Source organism: Scomber scombrus, chromosome 10 (assembly GCF_963691925.1).
Source record: "Scomber scombrus chromosome 10, fScoSco1.1, whole genome shotgun sequence".
Lineage (NCBI taxonomy): Eukaryota > Metazoa > Chordata > Actinopteri > Scombriformes > Scombridae > Scomber > Scomber scombrus.
The window spans coordinates 14,821,699-14,847,718 of record NC_084979.1 but is presented as its reverse complement, the minus strand read 5'-3'; the positions used below and the strand labels follow the sequence as shown (position 1 = coordinate 14,847,718).

The 26,020-nt window shown below is 40.1% G+C and overlaps 3 protein-coding genes and 1 non-coding gene across 4 annotated transcripts; 2 read left to right on the top strand and 2 right to left on the bottom strand.

The window, feature by feature from the left end:
- Positions 1 to 706: 706 nt before the first annotated feature.
- Positions 707 to 12,545, bottom strand: zgc:195245 (uncharacterized protein LOC565483 homolog). The gene is made up of 6 exons (XM_062427088.1): positions 12,529 to 12,545; positions 10,387 to 10,579; positions 5,943 to 5,970; positions 5,213 to 5,360; positions 4,990 to 5,134; positions 707 to 817 (listed from the first exon to the last, which is right to left on the bottom strand). Exons 1-6 carry the CDS (start codon positions 12,543 to 12,545, stop codon positions 707 to 709), a joined length of 642 nt encoding a protein of 213 aa, XP_062283072.1.
- LOC133989410 (small Cajal body-specific RNA 2) lies at positions 9,058 to 9,452 on the top strand. The gene has a single exon (XR_009926548.1). It is a non-coding gene; the product is annotated as a small Cajal body-specific RNA 2 (non-coding RNA).
- On the top strand, positions 12,521 to 22,863 carry smc5 (structural maintenance of chromosomes 5). The gene is made up of 24 exons (XM_062427014.1): positions 12,521 to 12,710; positions 13,558 to 13,699; positions 13,903 to 13,955; positions 14,230 to 14,392; positions 14,754 to 14,888; positions 15,234 to 15,374; positions 15,460 to 15,621; positions 16,614 to 16,685; positions 17,177 to 17,432; positions 17,636 to 17,790; positions 17,944 to 18,057; positions 18,219 to 18,313; positions 18,433 to 18,565; positions 18,651 to 18,824; positions 19,042 to 19,211; positions 19,337 to 19,460; positions 19,882 to 20,004; positions 20,200 to 20,325; positions 20,428 to 20,523; positions 20,937 to 21,041; positions 21,171 to 21,290; positions 21,501 to 21,680; positions 22,107 to 22,202; positions 22,382 to 22,863. Exons 1-24 carry the CDS (start codon positions 12,544 to 12,546, stop codon positions 22,514 to 22,516), a joined length of 3,237 nt encoding a protein of 1,078 aa, XP_062282998.1. The 5' UTR covers positions 12,521 to 12,543; the 3' UTR covers positions 22,517 to 22,863.
- A 450-nt stretch (positions 22,864 to 23,313) lies between these two features.
- On the bottom strand, positions 23,314 to 24,914 carry cfap276 (cilia and flagella associated protein 276). The gene is made up of 4 exons (XM_062427986.1): positions 24,840 to 24,914; positions 23,729 to 23,845; positions 23,501 to 23,616; positions 23,314 to 23,413 (listed from the first exon to the last, which is right to left on the bottom strand). The coding sequence occupies exons 1-4, from the start codon at positions 24,912 to 24,914 to the stop codon at positions 23,314 to 23,316; spliced, it is 408 nt and encodes a 135-aa protein (XP_062283970.1).
- Positions 24,915 to 26,020: the final 1,106 nt, after the last annotated feature.

The window sequence follows — 26,020 nt, the reverse complement described above, 5'->3', positions numbered from 1 at the left end:
AAACAAAGTCCCATATCCATGTGAAAGAACCGTGAGAGTCCTCAGGGAGAAGAGCTGCATGCAAATCAATCCCTTGCGCTTTAAACTGTGTCCAACAAAACAGTGCATCTCTGCAAACCATAAGCAAACCATTTATTTCCACAGCACACGGACACACTAAAAATCAAAAGTCATGACAGAAACAGATAAACAAACATGCAAATATGTAACACTGAGGGGATGTACAATGTTTGGTTCTGATTTCTGTTGATACAAAACAGTTCTCTGTTAGCAATCACTTAGATAGTGGTCTTATAGAAAGTAACTAATTAGGCTTGCGTGACAGATGTGGCCCTTCCACCGAACAAACAATAAAACAGTCTCATGCTGCTTTAATGTAGGAAGAAGTATAAGAAGTTGATTTGAAAAAATAAATAGTATAATGATGATAAAAAACATAAAAAATATCAAGCCTCTCAAACAGTAGTACCTTTTCCTGAGCCAATAGTGCTTCACATAGTTAGGAATAAAAATGAACCTTCCCTCATCAGAAACAAAACAAAGTTTGAAGAAGACATTTCTAAATATGGATCATGTGTTTCCTGGCATGCACAATTCCTTATACAGTATCTGATATCTCAAAACACAATTTAAAATCAGGTAAGAGACAGAAGTGAACTTAATACAGGGCCACCATGGTGAGATGCTGCAGGGGCTGGTGGGAGCCTCAGGGCTTCAATTGCTCAAACGTCTGTGTGCGTCTCAGGTTCTCCCTCACCCGCACAAACTCTGGGATCTTCAGCTGGTTCTCCCTCCGTCTGATCTCCTCCTGCTCGTACTGGACAAACAAAGTACGAGTCAGTTAGTGTCATCCTTTGTGACCACAGCAAGCAATAGTATAATATTACTACCAATTGAAATTTACATCACCAAGTTTAAATGGAGTGTGTTAATGTCCTATTCCTATGTGGTCTAAATGCTGTTTCAAAAATCTTATTCAGTGTAACAAGACTTGAGCTGGAGAACATATATTGTATATTTGGCTATAAATATGATCAGATGTAACACTGATTAGTATTGACACAAAATGTCAGCCACTGACACTTTTAATATGGATGTGTTTGTAATGGCAGTACTCAGATCCTTTCAGTGGAAGTAACGGCAGAGTAATGTAAATATACTCTTACTATAATAACAAATCCTACTCAAGAAAACACATAGAACACATAGAAGTGTTATAAACAAGCAATAAAGTATCAAAAGTAAAAGTACTCATTCTGCAGAAAAATTGCCTCTGTGAATCTATTTATTTTATATTAATTTTATATGAATTAATTATAATCAAATTGTTAGTAAAAATGCATCAATGTGTAAGCAGCATGTTACTCTTGTAGCTTGTTGAGGTGGAGCTAGTTTTAACTCCTTATAGTTTATACAGTTTGGTGGCCAGCGGGTCAGACCCCTCCAAATGGTCATAAGAAAAATCTGGGGTGTTTTTTAGATGTTTAATGACAGAAAAAAATTCTGTTGTGCAAATTTGAATTCACTTATGCTTGAAAATCATGTTTGTTATGGCCAATCCATAGCTATCATCCCTGTCAATATCCACGTAGGTGTTGAAGTCCCCGCACAGAACTATGAAGTCACCATGCCACCCCCCATCCCCCGGGCCCCACTCAGTGAATCCAAGGAAGCTGGATACTCTGAATTACTGTTTGGTGCATACGCAAAGACGACAGTCAGAGTTTTCTTCCCAACAACGTGTAGTCACAAGGAAGGGACCCTCTCGTTCTGCAGGAAGAACTCCAACATTGCTGCACTCAGCCGGGGACACGTGAGTATCCCCACAGCCACCCAGCAGCTCTCAACCTGGTCAACTCCAGAAAAGAAGAGAGTCCAGCCCCTCCAAGAATTTAGTTCCAGAGCTGATCCTGTGCATAGAGGTCAGCCCTATACCTCTTAGCTCTAGCACTAGCACTAGCACTAGCACTAGCTCCAGCTTCTTCCCTACCAGGGAGGTCACGTTCCACATCCCTAGAACTAGTTTACGATGCCCGGTATCAGCACATCCAGGCCCCTGCCCCTGCCTGCTGCCTGTTTGGGAAAGCAACTGACCCTCGACTTTAATTCCACAGGTGGTGGGCCCATGGGGTGGTGATGCCATGTAATTTTTCCAAGACATGCGGGCCCAGCTAGATGCTCAACACTGAGTGCTGCAGTCTCCTTCTTCCAGGCAAGTTGTGTCATCAGATCTGTGACCACATCTCTTGGTTAATTGGGTAAAGAAAGCAACAGAACTTTAAATTGATTACCACCTGGTGGTGAATTCGATCAGGTGGCAGGAGAGGCTGCCAGACAGACTTGGGAAACCTAAACAAGTAGTGAGGTTGAACTGGGAACATTTAGTGGAAGCCCATGTCCATGTGGTCTTCAACTCCCACCTCTGGAGAAATTTCTCCAGCATCCCAGGAGTGGTTGGGGACATGGAATCCGAGTGGGCCATGTTCAGGACCTCAGTTGTGGAGGCAGCTGGAGTAGTGGCCGGGAGGTTCATCTGTGCCTGTTGGGGCAGCAACCCAAGATCCCGCTGGCAGACAACAGTGATGGAGGCCGTCAACCTGAAAAAGGAGGCTTTTAGGGGCTGGCTGGCTCAGGGTCTCCTGAAGTACCAGATGGGTACCAAAGGGCTAAAAGGGCAGCAGCTCAGGTGGTTGCTGGAGCAAAATCCCAGGTGTGTCAGGAGTTTGGGGAGGCCATGGAGAATGACTTTTGGTCAGTTCTGGCAAACCGTCAGGCAGCTGAGGAAGTGGAAACAGGGCTTAGCCCAGGCTATTCTCAGCAGGGTTGAAGAGCTGCTAACCTCGACTGGGGACATTGTTTTTACAGTGGAAGAAACATTTTGAGGGAGAGTCTCACCTATATCCCTGGCAGAGGTCTCTGAGGTAGTCAAATAGCTCCTCAGTGGCAAGACACCAGGTGTGGATGAGCTTCAGTCTGAGATGCTGAAGGCTCTGGACATTGTTGGACTATCATGGCTGGCATGCCTCTTCAATGTTGCAAGGAGATCGGGGACCAGGCCTGTGGACTGGCAGACCAGGATGGTAGTTCCCATTTTCAAAAAAAGGGACAAGGTGGGCTCTAACTACCAGGGAATCACATTACTCAGCCTCCAAGGAAAGTTTGTGGCAGCATACTGGAAAGGAGGCTCCAGCCAATTATCGAACCTCTGACTTAGAGGAACAATGCAGATTCTGTCCTGGCTGTGGAACAGTGGACCAGCTCTTGACCCTTGCAGGAATACTTGAGGGGTCGTGGGAGTTTACACATCCAGTCTACATGTGCTTTGTGGACTTAGGGACTTAGAGAAGGCTTATGGCCATGTACCTCAGGGCACCTTGTGGGTGGTCCTGACTATGGGGTACTGTGGCTGGTGCTGCAAGCCGTTTGGTCCTTATACAACTGCTATGAGAGCTGTGTTCACATTCTTGGCAGTAAGTCAGACCTTTTTTCAGTGGGTATTGGGCTCCACCAGGGCTGTCCCTTGTCACGATACTGTTTGTGATTTTCACGGACAGAATCTCAAGGTGCAGCTGGAGGGTGGAGAGTTTCTAGCTTGAGCACCTCAGGATTGCTTCTCTGTTTTTTTGCAGATTATGCAGTTCTGTTGGCTTCAACACACTATGACCTCTAACAGGCACTATTTTGCAGCTGAATGTGAAACGACTGGGATAAGTGTCAGCACCTCCAAATCTGAGGCAACGGTGCTCTGCTGGAAAAAGGTTAACTGCTCCCTCTGGGTTGGGGGTGAGTTGCTGCCCCAAGTGAAGTAGTTCATGTAACTCAGGGTCTTATTCACAAGTGACTGTAAGATGCAGCGTGAGGCTGACAGGCAGATCGGTGCAGCAGTAGGTGTAAGCAGTAATGCAGGTGTTGTACTGGACCATTGTGATCAAGAAAGAGCTTAGCCTGAAGGCAAAGCTCTCAATTTACAAAGTGGTCTACAGTCCAATCCTCACCTATGGTCACAAGCTTTGGGTAGTGACTGAAAGAATAAGATAAGATAAGATAAGATAAGATAAGATAAGATAAGATAAGATAAGATGAGATAAATCTATTGATCCCACAGTGGGGAAAATTCATTGCTACAGCAGCTAAAAAAAAAATAGTGATAAAGAAAAAACAAACAAAAATGAATGTTTACAACAATAAAATTAAAAACTAAATAAAAGGAGTGTTTGAGCACCTGGTTAGGATGTCCCCTGTTGTGGGCACGTCCAACTGGTAGGAAATCCTGGAGCAAACTCAGAATAAACTGGAGGAATTACATATTTTCCCCAGCCTGGGAATGCCTTGTGTCCCCCGGCAGGAACTAGAGGGCATTGCTGGGGAGAAGGTTGCCTGGATTTCCTTACTCAGCCTAATGTCACCATGACCTGACCCCAGATAAGCGGTGGGAAATGGATGGATGGAAATTTTTGTATTCATTTTTGGACTATTCTCTAATCTTTTCTTTTTTTGTGAAATATTGGAAAAGTTTACCCCTGTGGGCCTTGTTGTTTAAATAAAACCATCTGAGAAGTTTAAAGGGGGAATCTCTCTTTTGTGGAACTGCAGACAGCTCATAGAGATCTAAAACATGACAAGGGGCCCCAAATAGACAGTTTTTACTGGGGGGGTCACAAACTAAAAAGGCTAGGGGCTACTGGTTTGATCTTTGACAATGCAATGTATTTTTAAATTGTGTTTTTTATGTAAAACCGAACTAAAAGCTTAAACTGAAAAGTAATTAGTGAGCATAGGTGTCAAACAAATGTTGTAGAGTAGAAGTTTAAGTTCTGGATGTTAACCAAATATACTTGGTTACCATACACACTGAATATTGGTATTGACCAAGTCTTATGTTTGTGTTACACAAACAACAACCCTGTAGGTTTGGGCTGAAGTGAATATATTTGTATCTTGTGATTACATCATGAAGTGTCTCTCAGTTGTGTGTTATATGCCTCTGACCTCTTCCAGCTTCTGCTGCCTCTTGCGGAGCTCCATCTCCAGATCTGAGGGCTGCCGCTGTGCCATCTTCTCCTCCTTGTGCAGCTCCAGTCTGCGCTGCTCCAACACTCGTTTCAGCTCTGGCTTCTCCTCCAGCAGCAGGCCCCTGCGCCATCAGGTAAAGTTACAGTTAGTTATTAAGAACATGAATTAGTACATTAAGAACAGAAAGTAGAGCCTGCACCGTTTATGGCTGAGCAGCAGCTCCCGATGCAGGTTCTGGTGGCTGGGCATCTCCAGTGAGGAGCCATTCAGTTTTCTGGGCAGAAAGTCCTCACCGCTGCAGTCTGCTGGGGACTGATGGGACAGTGGCGAATGGCCAACAGAGGTCTCTGAGGAACACGAAACAGCTCATATACATCATTGTCTATTGACTTTAACTTTAAACCCCTCATATCTAATACATTCTACTAAAATAATTCTAAATAAATAGTTAAACGTTGGATTATTTTCTGGAAGCAGTTATTAATTGACCTAAGAGTATTTAATATATGATTTCAGTCACAAAAAAACAGTTAAAATAGTTAATAGGAGAAAAACACAATAATAACTTAAAAAATGATAACTTGGTGACATTATTTTCAAAACAATATGAATCCATTTTGGGAGGAAAAATCACAACCTGAAAATCTGTTATTACAAAATCATAACAGAACCAGTTTGGATTTATTCTATTAGCTAAGTACTTCTAAAAATAATCATATAACTGTAATATATCAAACAAACATTTGGTTGATAGACTGGATCTGTCATTAAAATAGATATTCTGAGTCATCTATATGATAGATAAAATGCTTGGTAACACTTGATTGATAACTCCACCAATCAAGTCTTCTAATCATTTGTTATACATTTGCTGTATCATAAAATGTATGGGTTTTCCATTTATGTTCAGTATTTGTGCATCAAGATACCTTTCCTGTGATGTCCATATCCTGGTTTCTGTGAATATTTAGAGTTAGAAAATGTGAAAGAGGAAAAAAGGGGAGAATTCCTGTTAGTAGCTTGAACAGTAAATTATGTCACACTCACTAGCCAAACCATATGTGTGAGTAACAGTGCCCCCCTTATTTTGATCTTCACCTGATTGGACAGATGGTATAATTAGATAAGAACTAAAACGGACAGTGCCTGCTGTGCTGCTGGTTAAGCAGGTGAGCTGTGATGCTCGGAGCACAAAGGTGATGTAACAGCTTTGTCAGCCTGTCAAAAACATAAGTGCACATTTGGCCACACTGTGATTGTCCTTGGTCAAACATGAGGAGGTTGCATGACATCCTACTGAAACCCATCAGATACCTCTGCCGCACCCACTGAAACCAGATAACCAGCAGACACGATCATAATAAGCAGTGAGCAGATGGTAGACTGCTGCTTTGAGCAGTGTCTCACTCAAACAAAATCAAACATACCAAGTGACAACGACACATTTTTGTTGAAAACTTCCTTACAGACAGACATTATGATCCTCAAACTGTATTTTTGATTGTGCCTTTTACTGTTCCTATATATATATAACCCTCCTCAAGTGCCTGCAGAGAGGTTGAGCTGGGAGATAACCTGATGAGTGCATGACGTGATAGAATCCATTGTTTCAGTACTTCAGAGCTGGGATGGATTCCAGCAAAATCACTGCCTGATCTCAGCTTGTCAACAACTTATCCTTTGCTCTAACACAGGCACTCTGACCTGTCATAGGATAAATATAGTTTCTCTTTGGCCTCATAGTCCATGAATCAATGTGTTGCTGCTGTCATTTCTCCAAAATACTGTTCAAGAAAGCTTGACTATCATGTTTTTTCAGGTTTATACCTCCAGGTTTAGAAAGAGTTTTATAAACCCATTAATTATGTTAAAACATGAAAATCGCTAAAATGGGAACAGCAATGTTTTCACATGACAGTGGTGATATGTCACATGTTTACTGGTGGCTCCATCAATTTTTCTGAAGTGACCTGAAATATTTGAGAATCCAGGGAGAATTCAAGTATCCATAAAAAGCAGAGTGATGCTCATGAGGATAAAAGTTCCTCAGCAAGTAAATATTGTGTTTGATAGGTCTCACTCACTGAACTAAAGCAGTTTCATGAGGCCACTACTTAACAGAGACAGAGACAGTAGACTGTAACAATGTTGCTGTGGCTTCTGATTCAATCATTTTGATCATACTAATCTGAAAGATATTTCCTAATGACAGTGTCCTTATAATTTTTGTCCATGATCTACATAATGTGAGGAGGGATTTGAAGTCACATAGAAATCAAAATCAGTCAGGACCGTAAACTCACTGAGGCTAACTTGACTTGACTGAAGTCAACTAAACCTCTGACAGATGGCCACCAGACCAGACAATGACCTTTCAGTCACCAGACAGTAAAGCTATAAGAAAACAACTTGCAAGAACTCACTTTTTTTGCATTTAACCCCTCCATGGCAGGATGGCAGAGGTCCACTCTTTCTATTCCTTTTTTTAGTCCATTGTGAAAAGAAGCACACCTCCTCACAACAGTTTTTCTGTTGTCTGTTTCTTCTCAGCATCCAAGACCAACATATTGTTGTTGACACGGAGGATCCACAGACTCACTGTGCTGCCTCGCAGTTGTCAGTAGTGGTATTACGACATTCAAGATTACCTCACAACCCCCACAGGGCACAGGACACTAGATTAGTTAATTATCGTAGACACAAATGCAGCTTAAAACCAACCTAGCACGGCACCGTACCAATAGACTCCTCCACTAGTGAGTTCATTAACACTGAGAGAGGCTCCAATAACAGGCAAACCAACATATATAGTATGAGGCAGTCAGATTTTTCACTTCATGTTCATTGGTTTTTATTGCGTGTAATAATTAGACAGAGGACACTTTACCAGGCAAAGGAGTCAACTGCCCAAGGCTGAGAATTATGCTACTACTCTAATTGTATCCTGAAATAACTGACAAAAGACTCCCAAAAGCATTCAAAATGAATGAATGCAGGACTTCTACTTTTACAGTATTTTTGTCATGTGTTATTTATTGATTTACTTAAGAAGGTTTGAGCACTTCTTCTACCTATGCCAATACCAACATTTCAACTTAGATAAAGTCTAAGGAAGTCAAATAAAGACAGAGTTTGCTGAACTGATATAATTTGCACCCCCTTCCTCTTGTTAGGCTTTTAAAGTTAAAACAACTAAATAAACAAACAAATGGATGAAAGAGATTCAGGATAAAAACTACAGAGCAGATATAACAGACTGTGTGTATTTGTCTCTATGTGTCTGGGTGTGTAGGCTATTTATTGTACAAGACTGTGTGTTCGCTGACTTACACATACAAATTATTTGATTCAGAGAGCATTCAGCCCCTCACTTGTTACACAAATTATTATTATTTCAAATCAGTCTACACACAATAACCCTTAATGACAAAGAGAGGTCATGCTTATGTCTAGATTTTTTTTTTACTATGTATGTGGTTTCTAAATCATTCACATTATTGTTGTTTTTATGCACAACTGTTTCAACAACACACTGAAAACTTGTTTTGCCATTAATTCAGGTAATAAGTGGTTTTATATTTGTGAATCTTTAACTGAATTTGTTCTGAGGATTGTATTTTTTTTTCAGCCTTCTTAAAATGCAGTTTTGTCAATGACTCTTGTAAAATCACTGCCATTGAAAATTACACCGTAATCATTAAAGCGTCATTTAGTTGAGCATAAATTAAACACAAGTGATAGAATTTTGTTGATTGTATATTGTTTAAAGCATTTTATGCTGTAATTCACCATATTTTGTAGAATGTAATTCATTTAAAACAAATGAAAGAGTAAACAAACTCACAAATATCATTTAACTATAATATAGTGTTTTCGATTACTACATACTCGTTATGCACTATGCATTATGGGTTCTTATGCACTTGTTAAACTACAATTTCTACATTCGAAGGAAGAAATTTCAGGCAAAGAAGAAAAAGATAAAGACATTATGTTTATGACCACGTGAGGGCGATATAGTTTCTACATTACTGTCCCATGATGCAACGCGGCTGTGAGCTTTAAATACAACCCGGAAGTTGTTTTTTTTTACAGAGTGAATGGCGGCTGAGAGGAGTGTGTATGTTGGTTGGTGTGTGGTGATTGTGATTGTGATTGTGTGAATGTTTGCGTGTGTGTGTATCTCTGTAAAAACCTACACAGTGATCTTATTTGATCCGGTCTGAGTCGGCCTCTGCTTGGACTGGAGATGATAGGAAAAACGCTCTGCAGCCTCCGTGGCGCTGAGCAGCAGCACGTATTTAAGCTTAGGGGCCTCCACGCTGCACGGTGTGGTTCGGATGTGATGAGTTGATCAGATATACTAGTCCAGGGTGAGTTTGGGGTTCATCCCCCAAACTTTTCGACGGACACTGAGTAAAGAGGCGATTCTGATCTAACCACAAGCAGCGAGGAGCCCTTAAAGGCTAATTAGAGGCCTGGTCCAGCTTCAGAAACACGACTGCTGTAGAACAAAGGAGCCACCCTCAGCTGCTATCTGTGGCTACAGTGCAGCAAACATTTATCTCATCATAACTGCAGAGTTCACTCCAGATTGTCAGTATGTTGTATTATCGTATGGCTGTAAACACTGAACAGATTATTTGTCGAAACCTGTCTTAAAACAACTATTGGGTGCTCAAATGAACATTGAAACAGTGTTTTCTTACTATAGTCATTCCTGCTGTTCATACTGTACATGCCATTAGAGGACCTCCAGTTAAAATCCAAGGTCCTCATCCTTTTTAATCTTTTACAAGGTAGGATTTATGTCTAAACTTAAAAGACACATCCCTAATGTAGTCACAACAACACGTCCTACTGCAGTCTCATACTGGGGGGATGATATGGTAAATATACCTTGGAATAAAGTCTGGACTGTAGGGAGAAAAAACACTTTCAGACTGAGCAATAAATTCTACCAAGCTAATTAATTTCTTCTTAAATACAAAAAGGACATTAAACCTGCTTATATTTAGTGAAACCAGCATGGAAACATCTTTGCATCTGTTCTGGTCTCACATCCACAGTGATACATTTTTATCTGAGGTTTTCAGCTTTATTCATGTGTTTTGTCAGTGACTTTTGTTTTTCTTTTAAAGAGGTTGTTCTTTTGTGTTTTTGATTATCAAAGGGAAGATGAAGGTAATTTTAAAAATCGTTTTTTTGCTGAATTTGACATAGATACATGTTAACTCAGTAAGTCTTGGCCCCTCCTGTTTTTTTAAACTGAGCTAAAGAGAGGTCACACAATACAGCCATTTTATATGCTATTCTTTACAGTGGCTCCCCATCAGGTTCAGAATTTATTTTAAGGTTCTTGTAATTACTTACAGAGCCCTGAATTATCAGGAAACAGAGCACTTCTGTGACCTTGTCCATATAGACCCAGTAGGTCATTGAGGTCTGCTGACCAAGGCCTACTGGTTGTCCCTCACTCCTGCCTGAAAACAAAATGTGATTGGGCCTTTGCAGTAGTGGCTCCAATACTATGGGACTCTCTACCTGTACGCTTACAATCTGCAGCCTGTAGTGTAGAAGTTCTTAAAAAGTAAGACTTGTTTAAACTGGCCTTTCTCTCACTTTAAATTGTTTTTATTGCTTGAATATTCTCGGTTTGCCTGTGGTTTTGCTTTTATATTTTTATGGTCTTTTATATTTAGTTTTTATTCTATTGTATGTTTTTATTGCCTTTGGGGTTTTTTTGTTTTTGTTTACATGTTTGTCTTTTTGTATTCTGTGAAGAACTTTGTGAAAGGTGCTATACCAAATAAAGTTACTATTATTATTAAGGCTTCCAAAAATGTCTAATCTATGAGAAGTGCTTTTATTTACACCTCTGAAAGATCTGGGTTTTTTTTAAAGTAACTTTTATATTATTGATGTTGCATGTTATGCCTTTGTTGCCTGGGGGGTATTCCAGGTAGGAGGTTCAACAAACTCTGAGTCTAACCCAGAACTCTGAGTTGACTTACTCTGAGACGGGAAACTCTGAGTATCCGGTTCCAGAACAGCTGATCTGAATTAGGTAAATCAACTCTGAGTATGTTAACCTTGAGTTTAGCACGTGCGCGACCACTATACAAAGCCATCATCAATGGAGCCCCGATACCTTGATTCACCATGGCAACTACTGAGAAAAAAAGCTCGAGTTACGTCACCTCACTGTAACTGGAGCCCCCCGTGCAGGCCTGTGGCGAATATGATCATATATTTCACAAAAAGTAACACCGCTGCAGACGCTAAGGAGAGAGAAGCGGCATGGGAGAAAATTGCTGCCCGAGTCAATGCTTCAGTTTTAATGCACCACTCCACTGACTTAACTTACCTCACTTAAAATTGTAGCATACAGGTGAAAAAGTGGTGTAATGTATTTGGAAGCAGCTAAAAATAAAATAAAAAAACGTAATTCAGAAAAGTAAGGCACATTTTGCTGGGCTATGATTGTACCTCGCTTTGATTGTATTCATAGTTGACGTAGGCTATTAAACAAAGTAAATATTAATTCAGTGGCTACTTCAACATGTAGTAATTTAAACCTCAAACAGAAAGCTGCTTAACACATATGTCCTCTCATCTAATATCCTGCTTAGTAGATTAACATTTTACACTATTTTAACACTTTTATTTAACACAATTTTACATATAATACATATTGGAGTAATTGATTATAAGACTAACATGTGACGATGTGTAGGCCCTACATGAATATTAAATAAAATACTTCCTAAAAATTAGATTAACAAGAAGGCAGATATGGCCGGACAATGTTAAGAAAGGATTGAGTGTAATGAACAGTGATACCGTTCTAACAGATATTCATCTCGGAATGAAAGCACATCCAATTGAGCCCTGATCTCCCGACATAAGGCATTGCGAAAATAATTCTGCCTCGATATCTATCGGATTGCGAAGAAACGGACAACCCATGTCTGGCAGCTTGCTGTCTGGCAGGTGGGAGGAGACAGGTAGAAACTCCGGGTTTCTTACAGAAAACCTGCCAGCGAGCAGGTTATGTTCACAGAGTCAGTTACCATGGTGACTGACTCAGAGTTTCAGTTACCTCTCTTTCTGGAACGGATAACACGGAGTTTCCCTCATCTCAGGGTTAACTTACTCTGAGTTTTCACATAACCCGCTTTCTGGAATACCCCCCTGGTTTCACGCTGTATGCCATTTTATAATATGTAATTCGTTTAATAAAGTTGTTTTTAAAGAAACTCCTTTATCTGCCTGAATAGACGGTAAAGAATAATGAACGTTAACAGATGTAGAAAGGGTTAGTTTGGGTTCAATTTAAATATAATTACGTAATCGTGAATCTTAGGGCTTGTACTAAAGTCTCGCGATAATATGTGTGAGCAGTTTTGATGTCGTCAGTTTTGTGTACACACGTGACCCCGGTTCGTCCAATCAGCTGTCAGGAGAAGCTGTGGGTAACTACCGGGCGAAGCGCGCGAGGGTGAACTAGCTCACCTGTTGTTGTTCGCCATGTCGGAACCCAGGAAGAGACCCCGGGTCAGTCATGACAGCACCGCCACTCAGAACTCCAGTCAGCGCGGAGCCAACATGCTCCCGGGCAGTCAGCGGCCCGGAGCTGAAGCAGGGGAGCATTTTGTGGAGGGGTCCATCCTCCGCATCACCATGAAAAACTTCCTGTAAGTTAACTTCACGGCGGCTGTCAGTCAGCTGCTCCTCAGACAGAGCCTCACCGACTGTACAGAGATACAGACTGATGGAAAACACATGGTTAACTTTGCACACTTATATTAGCGCTGTTAAGAGGCTTTAAATGAACATTAACCTGTCGTGAATCCACGGAGCCTGCTGGAGGCAAGCTAACGCAGGACAGACCACGAAAACACAAACCAGATATAAGTCCCTTCTTCATGTGTTTTTCTTGTTCCTACAGTAGGATATTTGAGCTTCACTGTGCAGAATGATGCATGTGCAGAGTTTGACACTAGATGGCTGTTTTCACATGTAAAGTTTCTCTGAGCACTAAAAATCGGACTTTTAAGAGTGGACTCGAGCATGATTTGGGACATCACCACTAGTTTCAAGCCAATTGTGGTCAAATATATAACTTATAAAAGTGTGATGTGGAAACTTGAAGCCTTTAGTGCTGCAAAAAAATTGTAGTGTGTGAAGTAGGAATCTTGTGTCCAGGATGTGGAAACTGAATTGGTAATCATACTATTTTGTGGAAAAACTATATCAGGCAAACATTATTGTTCCAATCGGAGCATTTTTATGCCTTAATTCATTCATGTTTGTCCTTAAGTTCCAGTCAAATTTTAAGATTCTGAGGGTCAAATCCAAGCCTTGCCTTGAAGTCCAAACAGTTGCCACACCCTTAAATATGGCATAGTAATACTAATACTGCTAATTTCTCCTAAAATGTACATATTACTTTACAAAAGTGTAATTATCTATGTTGTGGGAGGTGTTCTTTATTTCAGCTAATGCGTCCCACCTCTGCTATAAAACCTTGTACTCTGACAGGACCTATGACTTCTCTGTGGTGTATCCTGGACCTAACCTGAACATGATTGTTGGAGCCAATGGAACTGGCAAGTCCAGCATTGTGTGTGCCATCTGTCTGGGTCTGGCTGGCAAAACTGCTATCCTGGGCAGAGGGGACAAGGTAAACTGCAAAGCAACATTGGTAGATGTTCTCTGAACTTTTCGACTTGAGCTTAGATTCAGCACTTTCCAGATAGTCGATACAAGGTTAAAATCCTACGAATGGTTGTGTCAGATCATGGCACCGTTGTCAGCTGATATGTAAATGAATTGCAATTCTGATGATGATTGATATTTATTAAAGATGCTTTTGTTTCTCTATAGGTTGGGCTCTATGTGAAACGTGGCCGCACTAAAGGATTTATTGAGATTGAACTGTAAGTTGTTTTAAGCAGTTTGTAGATACACAAGCTGCTAGATAAGTGAAAATAGTTTTATTTTATTTTATTATTTATTAAGAAATTCTTGATTAATTCATTGAAAGAAATATTGATCTTGTTAACATACGTCAATGTTTTAAAAATACAGACACTTCCACCTAAAAGATAATACTTTGCCATCAAGTGCAATATCAGCCATATAATATTTTAGGTGGATTTTCCCCCCTGAATGTATCTGATTGTAGATTCAAACTGCTTTTTCTTACTCCAGGTACAAGACAGGTGGAAATGTAGTAATTAACAGAGAGATCCATGTGGAGAATAACCAGTCTCTCTGGATGATGAACGGACGACACTGCAACCAGAAAGCAGTGGAAGAGGAGGTCAAAACTCTCTGTATCCAAGTCAGCAACCTTTGCCAGTTTCTGCCTCAGGTACGTGTTTCTCACAAAGGCTATACTGGTGCAGCTAATTAGAGTAATACCTGCTTAAATGTTTATGTGGAGTTCAGTCTGCTTAATTATTGCTGTGAAGTTGTAGGATAGTTGCACAGTGCAGGTGTTATTTGTGCAGTTTTGTGAAAGATTTATTGGATATCTCATTCATCATTTTCATTCTCTTTTTTTTTCAAACATAACTTTCAATATTTAAGCCATGTGACAGCTTGTGGATGTGATGGACATGTTTTTTGATCATACAAATTAGTAAAAAATTCTTATGTCATAAATATTACCTAATGATTGGTGCTTCAATGTTTCCCTCCTTCCTGTTGATGTGGTCGGTTTGTCCCTGCAGGAAAAAGTGGGAGAGTTTGCCAAGATGTCCAAAATTGAGTTGCTGGAGGCAACTGAGAAGTCAGTGGGGCCACCAGAGATGTATGAATACCACTGCGAGCTCAAAAACTTCCGCAAAAAAGAGCGAGAACTGGAGGTGAACATGCAGTTTATATGGATGTATATAGCACGTCATGAGCTTGTGTCAGTGTGTTTATGTTTATGAGTGTCCTGGTTAGGGAAAAATATCTGAACACACTTTTTAAAAAAAGAATGAATGCATATGAAAGAGATGTATAATATTTTTTAAATGTCTTTTCAGTGAATACTTGACTAGAATTCACTTTGCTCTTTTTTGTCTGTCACCACCCAAGTATTGAACAAAACAAAATCACAGCTACACCATAGACAGAAATGATTAATTAAAAAAAAAAAAAAAGTGTTGCAGGTCTCAGGATGTTTAAAGTTATTCAATGTTGCTTGTTGTGTTGTTTCTCTGTAGAACGTTGTGAAGGAGAAGGCCAGCTTCTTAGAGAAGGCTAAGCAGAGGAACGAGAGGAACAAACATGATGTGAACCGTTACTACGAAAAGAAGAGACATCTGGACGTGATTGAGTTGCTGGGGAAGAAGAAACCGTGGGTGGTGAGTGATTGAAATGAAACACTCCGTAGAGAGATCAAGAGACAAACACTGTGTTAGCTCTGTCCCTGTTTCCCTCTGATTACAGGAGTATGAGACCACCCGTAAGGAGCTTGAGGGTGTGAAGAAGGAGCGAGACGAGGCCAAAAGGCAGCTTTCTGCCCTGAAGCAGGCCCAGGCGCCCATGCTGAATAAGATCCAGCTGATTGAAAACCAGCTGAAGCCCACTGAGGCACAAATAAAGGCAAAGGTGCGAATTCAGAGAAAGAAAATATTGGTACTATCTGACAGGTCTGTAGTATGATACCTGAGTTTAAAAGAAGAACTATAGAGAGTCAAATGTCATGTATGTGTATGAGACAGACCCATGTCTGAGATTTGATCTCACATATCAAGTATAATCCTCAAGTTATATTTGTCACAGTTGACCACTTGCTGAACCCTCACCACATAGATGCTGACCTTTTGCCATTGTATAAAGGTGGGATTTTGGTTATTGGGCAATCGGCCAAAAAAGAGAACCTCATTTCATATCTCAGTGCTCATTCTTTTAATACTACATCTGTGACTAAGAATCTGAGGTTATTTAAATTTGGAAAAGTGGCGTCACTTAAAGAACATTACGAAGCTCGTGCCATTTCTTTCACGGGGGAACGGTGAAAACCATTTTTACATTTGTTGTTTACACTCATCTCGATTGCTGTAATTCTCCTCACAGGCTCCCCTAAGAACATGATCAAACATCTACAACTGAGTGCACATATCACCCACATAATAAAATCTCTCCACTGACTGCCTATAAGCTATAAAATTGTTTTTTAAGGTGCTTCTCATCTTTTTTAAATCACCTTACACTCTCGCTCCAGACACCATCAGTGAATTTCCTCACAGATTATGTTCTTAACAGATCACTGCCTTCTGATGACACACTTTCTTTAACTGTTCCTCGGTCCAGGACTAAAGTCTGTGGAGATGCTGCGTTTAGTTCATAATGCCTACAGACTGTGGAGCAGTCTGTCTGCGTTGAGATTGTGCATCTCAATTAAAACATAACATAAAACTCACATTTTGAAAGTTGCTTTTGATTTTGAAACGTTTACTGCATTTTAAACTTGCTTACAGTATTAATTGACTGCATCTGACTTTTTATATGTTTAGTGAAACTCATTGTATCGCATGTTTTTGTATGGAAAAAAAGTTTTTATTATTATGATGGCAATGATGATCTTGTTGTTTTTTCAGACTACTGCCATTAAAGAAGCGTCTCTGATGTGCAAACAGAAACATGATCAGTTGGATCGAAAACACAAAGAGGTGAGGCTTTGCACTTTTCTTTTTAGAGCAGAGCAGCTTTCTGTGCTGATAATATGTCGTCTTTGTTTCTGTCATCTTAATTTGATAACATATAGAATTTGGGGTGCTTTTCTCTTGGAAAAAACTTCACAAGAACGATAAAAAAAATTCAGTATGCTTTTTTTAAAGTGTGATTGAACAGGGGCTTCGTATCTGAATGAACAAACATTTAAGTTTGACATTGAATCCCTTTGAGTGCTTTACATCAAATTATGTTTTGAAAATACACATAATTAAGCAATAATGTATTCGTAGCTTGGTATCTAGTGAAGAAGGGATAACAGAAATTTCCATTTAACTGATATAATCAGTGTTTTTGTATTAATAATACAGCATTTCTTCATTTAGTTCATATTCCATACTTTCCCTGTCCATCAGAGTATAAAACAGACTTCATCTGTAGCTGTTTGTTGTTCATAATGAATGACAACTCTCCCTGCTCTTATCTACAGATCGACGATATTAAACAGAGGCTGAGACTGAAGCAGATGGAGAAGGAAGACCACCAGAAGCGAATCAACAACACCAGACGGACCATTGAAGACTTGAAGGAAGAGCTTAGCAAAATTGGTGACCAACCAGATGTCACACCGAGGATCAATGCGGTCAATGTCGAGCTGAGGCGCATCCAGGAAGAGAGGGCCAAGATCGAAGGAGAGAAGGCCGACCTACGCAGGGAGAAGGACAACCTCTGTGCTGAGTCCAGAAGTGAGTTTTCCACAAACTATACAGTGTCCTCTAAGCAGGGTTCACATAAACAAAGATCTAATTGTTAAACATATTTAACATATGATCCTGCTCACTCAGATACTTAAACTCTGCCAGTGTGAGTTAAAGACCACATAATAAACAGAATGAATTCAAAGAAAACAGAAAGTGGTTCATGTAGGTCTCTTTCTTTTTATTGCCAGTGTTGGTGAAAAAGCTCAGTGACATGAACAACATGATGAATGCCAAAGAGGACAAGCTGCGGGGACGCCACAGAGACACACACACGGCCCTGCAGTGGCTCAGGCAGAACAAACATATCTTTGAAGGAAACGTCCATGAGCCCATGATGCTTGTGGTGAGTCTGAACATTGTGTTTATATCCGTATATGACAGAATGAGACGAGTGTGCTTTTATGCTTTTATAATCAGGAAAAGTTCTTATCTCTGATTTTTCACATATCACTAGATAAGAATGAGGTCTAATGCTAATCCTGTCTTCATTCTTCAGATCAATGTAAAAGATCCTCGCTATGCCAAGTACGTTGAGAACCACATCTCATTCCATGACCTGCGGGCGTTTGTTTTCCAGAAGAAAGAGGACATGGAGAAGTTCATGGTCGAGGTCAGGGTCCTGCAGATTATGATTGTCCTGTTGACTCTCTGGGTGGAGTGCAAATTGTAGTTCTGCTTAACGTCAGACAAATCCTATATTTGTTTTGTGAGGAGAGGTGAGTTTTTACCCTCCCAAATAAAAAATTGAGTTTGATCTTTCTTGATCCTCAGGTCCGTGACAAGAAGAACTTGAGGGTGAACTCCATTTCTGCTCCAGAGGACTCGGTTTCTGGCCGGTCTCCATCCCAAAACATCGAGTCACTGAGGTGTGAGAACATTTATTTTTCTTTTGAGGCATGGCAACCTCTAAAATCAACATAACCTTTGTCTATTTGTGTAATGGTGTCTCTGCCTGTGACCGCTTCAGTAAAGATTTTTTTTGCAGGCGTTTCGGGTTTTTCACCTACCTACGTGAGATGTTTGATGCCCCTGAGGAGGTGATGAGTTACCTCTGTCACCAGTACAGGGTACATGATGTCCCAGTGGGCAATGACAAAACCAAATCCCTGATAAAAACGGTATGTTCCCCATCCCACATGATTCAAGTTCCCAGAGCAGAGCAACAGAGAATTAAGGAAGTGAATTTCATTTAAAAACTCACAGGTGATCGAGGAGCCCTACCTCAAGGTTTTTTACACAACAGAGGAGAGATATACTTTGAAGAGGTCCTTTTACTCCAACAAGATAAGCACCAGTAACTCTGCAGTGCACAATTCCCAGTACCTCACCATCACTGTGGATGCTGTGGAGAAGCAGAAGCTGGAGCAGCAGATGAAGGTGAGCAACAGCTTTGACATATTGAAACCTATTACACTGTAAAATACATAGAACATCATACTACAACCATGACTGTACAGAACATCTAGCTGTCCTTCATCAAGAGCAGGCAAAAAGAGAAACGATGACATGAGAGAGAAAAAAGAACAGATGATGAAATACAGAGGGATGTAATATGTTTAATTGCAAGTTTAACCGTAATCTCCACTGCGAGCAGGACTGTGAGTCGAAGTTACGAGACATCGATGAGCGGATGAAGGCCCTGCAGAACCAAGCCAGCACATTGGATCGCCGTGAAAACGAATTGCTGGCAGACAAAAAGAAGCTCTCTGAGCTAAAGGGCAAAAAGAGGCAGCTGGAGCAGAAAATCAGTACCAAAGAGGACAGGTAAATCTTTCTGGAAAAACTATACAATATGTCTTAAATCTACAAACATGACTGAAATATTAAATTGTCTCTGAACATGATAGATGTATTTGATTTGATCTAACTCCCTCTTTCCATGTGTTTAGTTTGAAGCACATGGAGCAGAGTGGCATTGACCTGAGGAAAATTGAAGAGCAGACTAAAGTGAAAATTGCAGCTATCAACTCTGATAAGGTGTCCATAGTCGCTGCATTCATGGCCCAGATGAAGGTATGGATAAATGAACCGTGTATGACTGAATAGGAAAACACATAAAAATGTAATATTCTCTAATATCTTGTTCTTCTGTGTTTTCTTGGTTGCCACCATTTGAATTAGAAAAATGATTTAAAGTCTTAATTTGAGCTCTACCCACTAGCAGACATTATAACACATTTAATGGTAAACAGTAAGAATATTTCTGATGCTATTGTTGCAGATTTTAAAGTTACTTTCTAAAGCACCAATAAAAACATCCACACCTCTGTACAACCCTGCTGGAAGGTGCTGCATTACCAAATTTGGTGTGAATGCAGCCCTATATTTAACCTCGGTTTATGACCTGTCTTCATAATCATTCTCTGCCTTATTTTTGTCTTTAATTGTTCGACTGTCTTTGTGGCCTCTATTTTCCTCGTTTCTCTCTCTGTAGCTGAGAGCCAAGCTGACTATGGAGAAAGTATACCTGGCTCTGCAGACGGTGGGGCTGACAGCTGAGAAGACCAAACTCGAGAACGATTGTAGAGAAGGCTCTTCTGAACTCAAAACCACTGATGTAAGTATTTCACATACAGCTGTATGCACTAACAGCATCATGGAGGCAGGATATGTTTGAAAGCCTGTTCTTCATTTAGAGGACCACGATTCCAATGCCCCATGTGAGATAACATCCACCCTGCTCGATTGCCCATGACATTAATTCTTTGTTTTCGATCACTGATTTATGCAAACTGTCCATTTGTTCTTGCAGCAAAAATGCAGCCGTCTTGAGCACAGGAAGATCCAGCTGACAGAACAATGCAAAGGCCTGTTGAAGACAGCCAAGTCCATTTGTAGGATGCAGTCTGATGAAACATTACCTGAAGACCTGCGTAATGTTAGTGTTCCTCACAGTTCATTATATTTCTGAGGCCTTTTAAACAGAAATATGAATATTAGTGTTCAAATTATTGGTGGTTCTTGTTTTTTGTTAATACAGGCTTTCAGCAACCTGCCTGACACGCTGGATGAGCTCGATGCCATGCTGAATGAGGAGCGGGCCAGAGCCGAGTGCTTCACAGGCCTCAGTGAAAGTGTAAGAGCACATGATAATCTGCTGAGGGTTTCCATTTATTTTTTTGAAAATAGGTACAACTATGATGACTTTACTCTTCAGAAAGCAGAGTGTCTACAGAAAGACAGAAATCAAATTAGAGCCTGCCTTCTCAGAACAATTCTGAAACACTGTTTCTTTTTTCCCAAAACTGGAAAAGTCTAAGCATCAGTAAAGAACTGCAGTTTAAAATAAATAGGGATAAATTATGAATTGGTTTATAATATTTAAGTCGGGAAATGTTGTTTGGAAACATTGGAACTCGATTAGAAACAATCTCATATCTACAGGAAAGTATGATCAGTTTCTTTCTTTCTTTACTTATTTTTCGCTTCCTTACTCTTTTGGCCAGCAGAGTGTAAATGTTTCTCACTTCAATTCTCTCTGCTTCAAAGGTTGTTGATGAGTACAACAGAAGAGAACAGGAGATCAAAAATCTAGAGAAGGAGCTGGAAGACAAGAACAAAGCCCTGACTGACTACAGACAGAACATATCAGAGGTACACGACTGTGTCACTGCAGTGATTGTTTGCTTCTTTATTCAGAAATGTGGATTAGTGTACGATTTCTTATGAGGCCATTCCGTGAATAAATATGTGTATAGTGACTATGGTGTGTTCGTGTCACAGGCTAAGGAACGCTGGCTAAACCCTCTGAAGGAGCTGGTGGAACAGATCAATGCCAAGTTCAGTTATTTCTTCCACTCCATGCAGTGTGCAGGAGAGGTTGATCTGCACTCAGAGAATGAGGTAAATGCAGACAAACAGCAGCAACACAAACACTTGATCTGACATCACAGGATCACAGGATGATTTCATCGTCAGCTTCCTTATATTCATGTAAGATGTTGGTATTTGTAACTGGTGTTTCACAGGTTATGTAATCACATCAACCTCTGATAGATTTGAACTTAATTGTGTTTATTTATTTTCCATTAACTATCTGCTGTCTGTCTATAGGAGGAATATGACAAGTATGGGATCCGCATTCAGGTTAAGTTTCACCAAGGCACTCAACTCCACGAGCTGACGGCCGTCCATCAGAGTGGAGGAGAGCGCAGCGTCTCCACAATACTGTACCTCATGGCCCTGCAGGAGCTCAACCGCTGCCCCTTCAGAGTGGTGGATGAGATCAACCAGGTAGTTTCTCTCAAACATGAACACATCATGCAGTAAACCAGGCATGAGGTTTTTATGCATCAAGGTAACATTCACTTCAGTCTTTGTGATCCTGTCAGTCTGGTGTGTTCAGTTTCAGTTAAATGTTTCTCAAGAAGTTTTTGTTTTTAGGTTTCTTTTAAAGTCAAATTGTTGAGCAATCCAATGTGAAATTGTGTAAAAATACAAAAACTGAGAAGGGCTTTAATGTTTTTTTTGTTTATAAACACACATAATTGGGAACATCATCTAGAAACTTAAAAGCAATCAGAGTTCTGACAGCCTTTCATATCTGTTTTGAAAAAAGTCCAAATCGAATCAGCACACTTCTAATCTGAATCCAATATGTGTGATCAACACACACTCTATATGAGGATGTGACTGAGACTGTTTGTTTCCTCTGTGAAGGGAATGGATCCTATAAATGAGAGAACAGTCTTTGACATCGTTGTCCGAACAGCCTGCAAAGAGACAACATCCCAGTACTTCTTCATAACTCCCAAAGTGAGTGTTCAGATGGTAACAACAGACTGATATCATACTGTGTGTGTGTGTGTGTGTTTGTACATCTTTTGTATATTCTGTGTAGTTATAATGTTTATGTGCTCAGACTGTGTATCTGCTGTGTCGTTGAGTCTGGCCCTTGACTCTCCTGAACTCTCTTCTGCTGTGTTTGTATTCAGTTGCTGCAGAATCTTCAGTATGCTGATGAGATGACGGTTATTTGCGTACATAACGGCCCCCACATGCTTCCCCCCAGCAAATGGGACGAGAAGGCTTTCGTCAGACGGTGCATCCAAAGAAAAGCCAGAGCATGAATCCACCACGCCAACCTGACTTGCCTCAATCAGTCAAATCTCAGTTAGTTTCCTGTTCATTGAAAAAATATTCACCAAGTGAAACTGACTATTCATCATTTACGGGAAAGAATTTCTTCTTAAGCTGTTTTATTTCTGGAAGAATGCTGTATGGACTTTGGTTTAAGGGTCTTTAACGGACCTTAGTTTGCACTCCTTTCTATGCAGCACTTTTTCAAATAAATTTAATTTAGTCCACCAGTTGTGCACATTTGTTTTAATAAAATATTCTTCAGTTTCTGCTCTTAATGGGTTTAAGATTTTGTTCAACGACTCATAACGTCTGATACCTGGTAAGATTTGCTTTAATGCAGAATGATGTAGCAAATAATATTTTCTTGAAAATAAATGTGTATTCATGCTTCTATGACATTGCGCACACTTCTCTTCAGTGTTTCATTAATGTTCGTTTTGGAGTTAAAGTGATTCAGAAATGAGGCTAATCTCCAACACCAACAGGACAAAAACAAATTGAAAGAACTTCTTTATTTCTCAGCAGCAGTCAGAGATGATGATACCATACATGCCAAGTACAAACTGTCATCATTCTCCCTGAAGTGGCTCTTGTTTGAAAAGGCCTGTGGAGGTAACAATAACAAAAGGCTTTATATTTGTATTTGAAACGCATCATGGGTGAGTTTAGACAGGTCGGAGTCCACAAACCAGTAGTACCAGTTTAGTATATCTTTGTTTCTACACACAGATATTATTTAATGTGGTGATTAGGGATCATAATATAACTGAATTTCACCTTTGTGTCACTTAATGCTGTAAATTGAGCACTTCTGTGGGTCAACCCACACTCTGATGTCCCTCTCGCGTTCATTTTCCTGCATGTTCTCTAAGTTTTTCTGAGTCCTTCTGTAAATTGGCAAGACAAATGATTTATTAGATAATGAGAGTCCTTAAATGTCACTGCCAGTCCTTAACATCTCAATTGTATACCTGTTGTCCTCAGAGACGGTCTCCTTCTGGTATAAAACCTGGTTCTTGGTCCACAAGAAGTTTGTGTGTTGATCATAGACGGCCTTCAGATTTAAGTCGAGGCTGTCATGTGGAGCCTGAGGTTTAGAAAAGAGTGTTCAAAGTGCTGAAGGTGCATTTGCCTTGAAATGTTGCTCTGGATCCAGAAGTCACACACAGACAGTTAAAGGTTGCGCGACTGGAGCTTACCTGATGCTCATAATGCATGACACTCCTCCGACTGCTGGCCATCGTGGCTGCATCATGGAGGCGACTCCAGGGTTCCTCAGTTTGGACGATGTGAGTTGGCTTCTCATATGTTTTTCTCTGTTCAGTAGTAGTAGCAGTAGGAGAAGAGAAAAAGTATATTCCAAATGTATAAAGAAAGTGAGTCAATTTGATTAAAAGTTCATATGAAGTCCTGATCTGATGATTTTCAGACAGGAGTTTTAGATGTGTATGTGATGTAGTGGATGTTTTAGAACAAAATGCAGTGAACTATATGAAGCACAATAATGCTTGGTAGTTATGCTAAATTACATTATGTTAAATTACATCATTTGATTTAATGCACCAAGGATGTTTGTTTTGTTGGATTTTAAATCCACAAAATGATTGCACACACACATAATTTAAGACCAAAGAAAAAACACAAATGCTTGTAGAAAGACTTTGTGTGATAACCTGAGAGAAATAGGAGACTGTTTTCTGCTGACTGTAGAGGAGGATACCAGTTATTTATTCTTTACTCAAAGGGCATTTTTGTTTCAAGGATGCTACACGTTAATATAACTACATACAACTTATGGTTAATACATTAATATACAATCAATATATATTATACATTATTTCTATGTGTATACTGTGTATACCATATATATGGGGGAAAAAACAGTAGTCGGTTCAATGCATGAATTAGGGTGCATTAATATAACCATTAGTTTGTAGTAATTTAATGGCAGCTTTGTTTGTGGATGTGAATCACTAACACAGCATCAAGTGATGATAAAAGTCTTAACAACGTCTGCTTCATTACCTCATTTTTAGGAGCTGCGGGTTTATGTCAGTTTCAGCGTTAAATGAAAATAAAAACACAGAATATATGATCTACAAGAAGTTCATTGAAATGAACAGATGAGCCAGATGTGCATCACAGTCTGATGGGCATCTGCTTTCTCATTTGAATAAAATAATGCTGCTCAATATGAACTTAATTGTCATGATCAAATCTGCATTTTAAAGATAAATATCTGAACATGATGAGGGTCATGTTTTGTTTTGTTAACGTTAATTTCTGACAAACTTGAACTAGTTGACTCGCCTGCTGCGGCCTGAAGCCGCTGAGAGTGAAGCCATCCTCAAACTTCGGGAAGGGGTAAGGATCCCGGCTCGACATGTCGATGACTACACGGAGCTCATCAGACAAACATCATGTGTCCAGATTTGGGGTGTTTGTTTCTAGTTACTTGTTTACAACCTGGTTTCTAAGCAACCGACAACTTCCGGTCACAGTTATCGAGCGTGTCCTTCCTTCCTCCCTCCTCTTCCTCCCTCCGTCCTACCTGAAACATGGGAAAGAAGAAACTAAAAGCAAAAGTAGATAAAAATGTTATCTGGCCTTAAAATAGATAGTGAGTTAGCAGAATATTTATCTACTGCCACAGATACTAACGGTCAGACTCAGTGACACACACACAAAAAGACAACCAAAAGAAAACAGTGCTCACTGTTCAGACAGAGATGCAGTTCCTCGTGTATGTATAACATTCAATAAAATAAGGAACATTAACTATAACAAGTTCAACTCTAACATTTCCGATTTACTTCTTATCTCTCACAATTAAAAAATAAAATTCTAATTAAATTGTAACTGATCTGTTACAAGGCTTGAGAAACAAACTATGTTTTAAACCAACCACTTTATAAATCATCATAGGTGCGTCAGGATTATTTACTGAGGGCGATTACTGTTACTAGCTCACTTTTACAGAGAATTTCCACTTAATATTTTTTATTTTTACAGTCTTGTGTGTTGTGGTTTAACAGCAACTCGTTAAGTGATGATTCAGTTTGAAAACAGGCGCCAGAGCCAATCACGTCCCAGTGTTTGCTCACCGGGCTCAGGTAAACCACGCCTCCCGCAGCACCTGAGGGCGCAGGTCAGCCCTGTGCTGATGTGATCCGCATTACTTCAGCTCTGACAGGAGGCGACGATGCAGCGAGGCCCGGTACAGCTGAGCCACTTTTTACTGTGGCTGCTTTTTGCACACGCATCTGTGGACTTACCCATGTGCAAAGAGGTGAGGAGCACTGTTAGAGACATTATGAATAACAATCAGAGCTAAATTTCTCACAGGTTTCAGCTGTTCCTATAGTAAAAAGTGCATTGGGCTTGTTGATGAGAAATCCTTCAAAATATCAAAATTGTAGCTGTTATGTGTAAAGAGATGTGAGATGATTTGCATTTAAGTTCAGCTTGCTGTGCAATGTGGATTTGTTCTA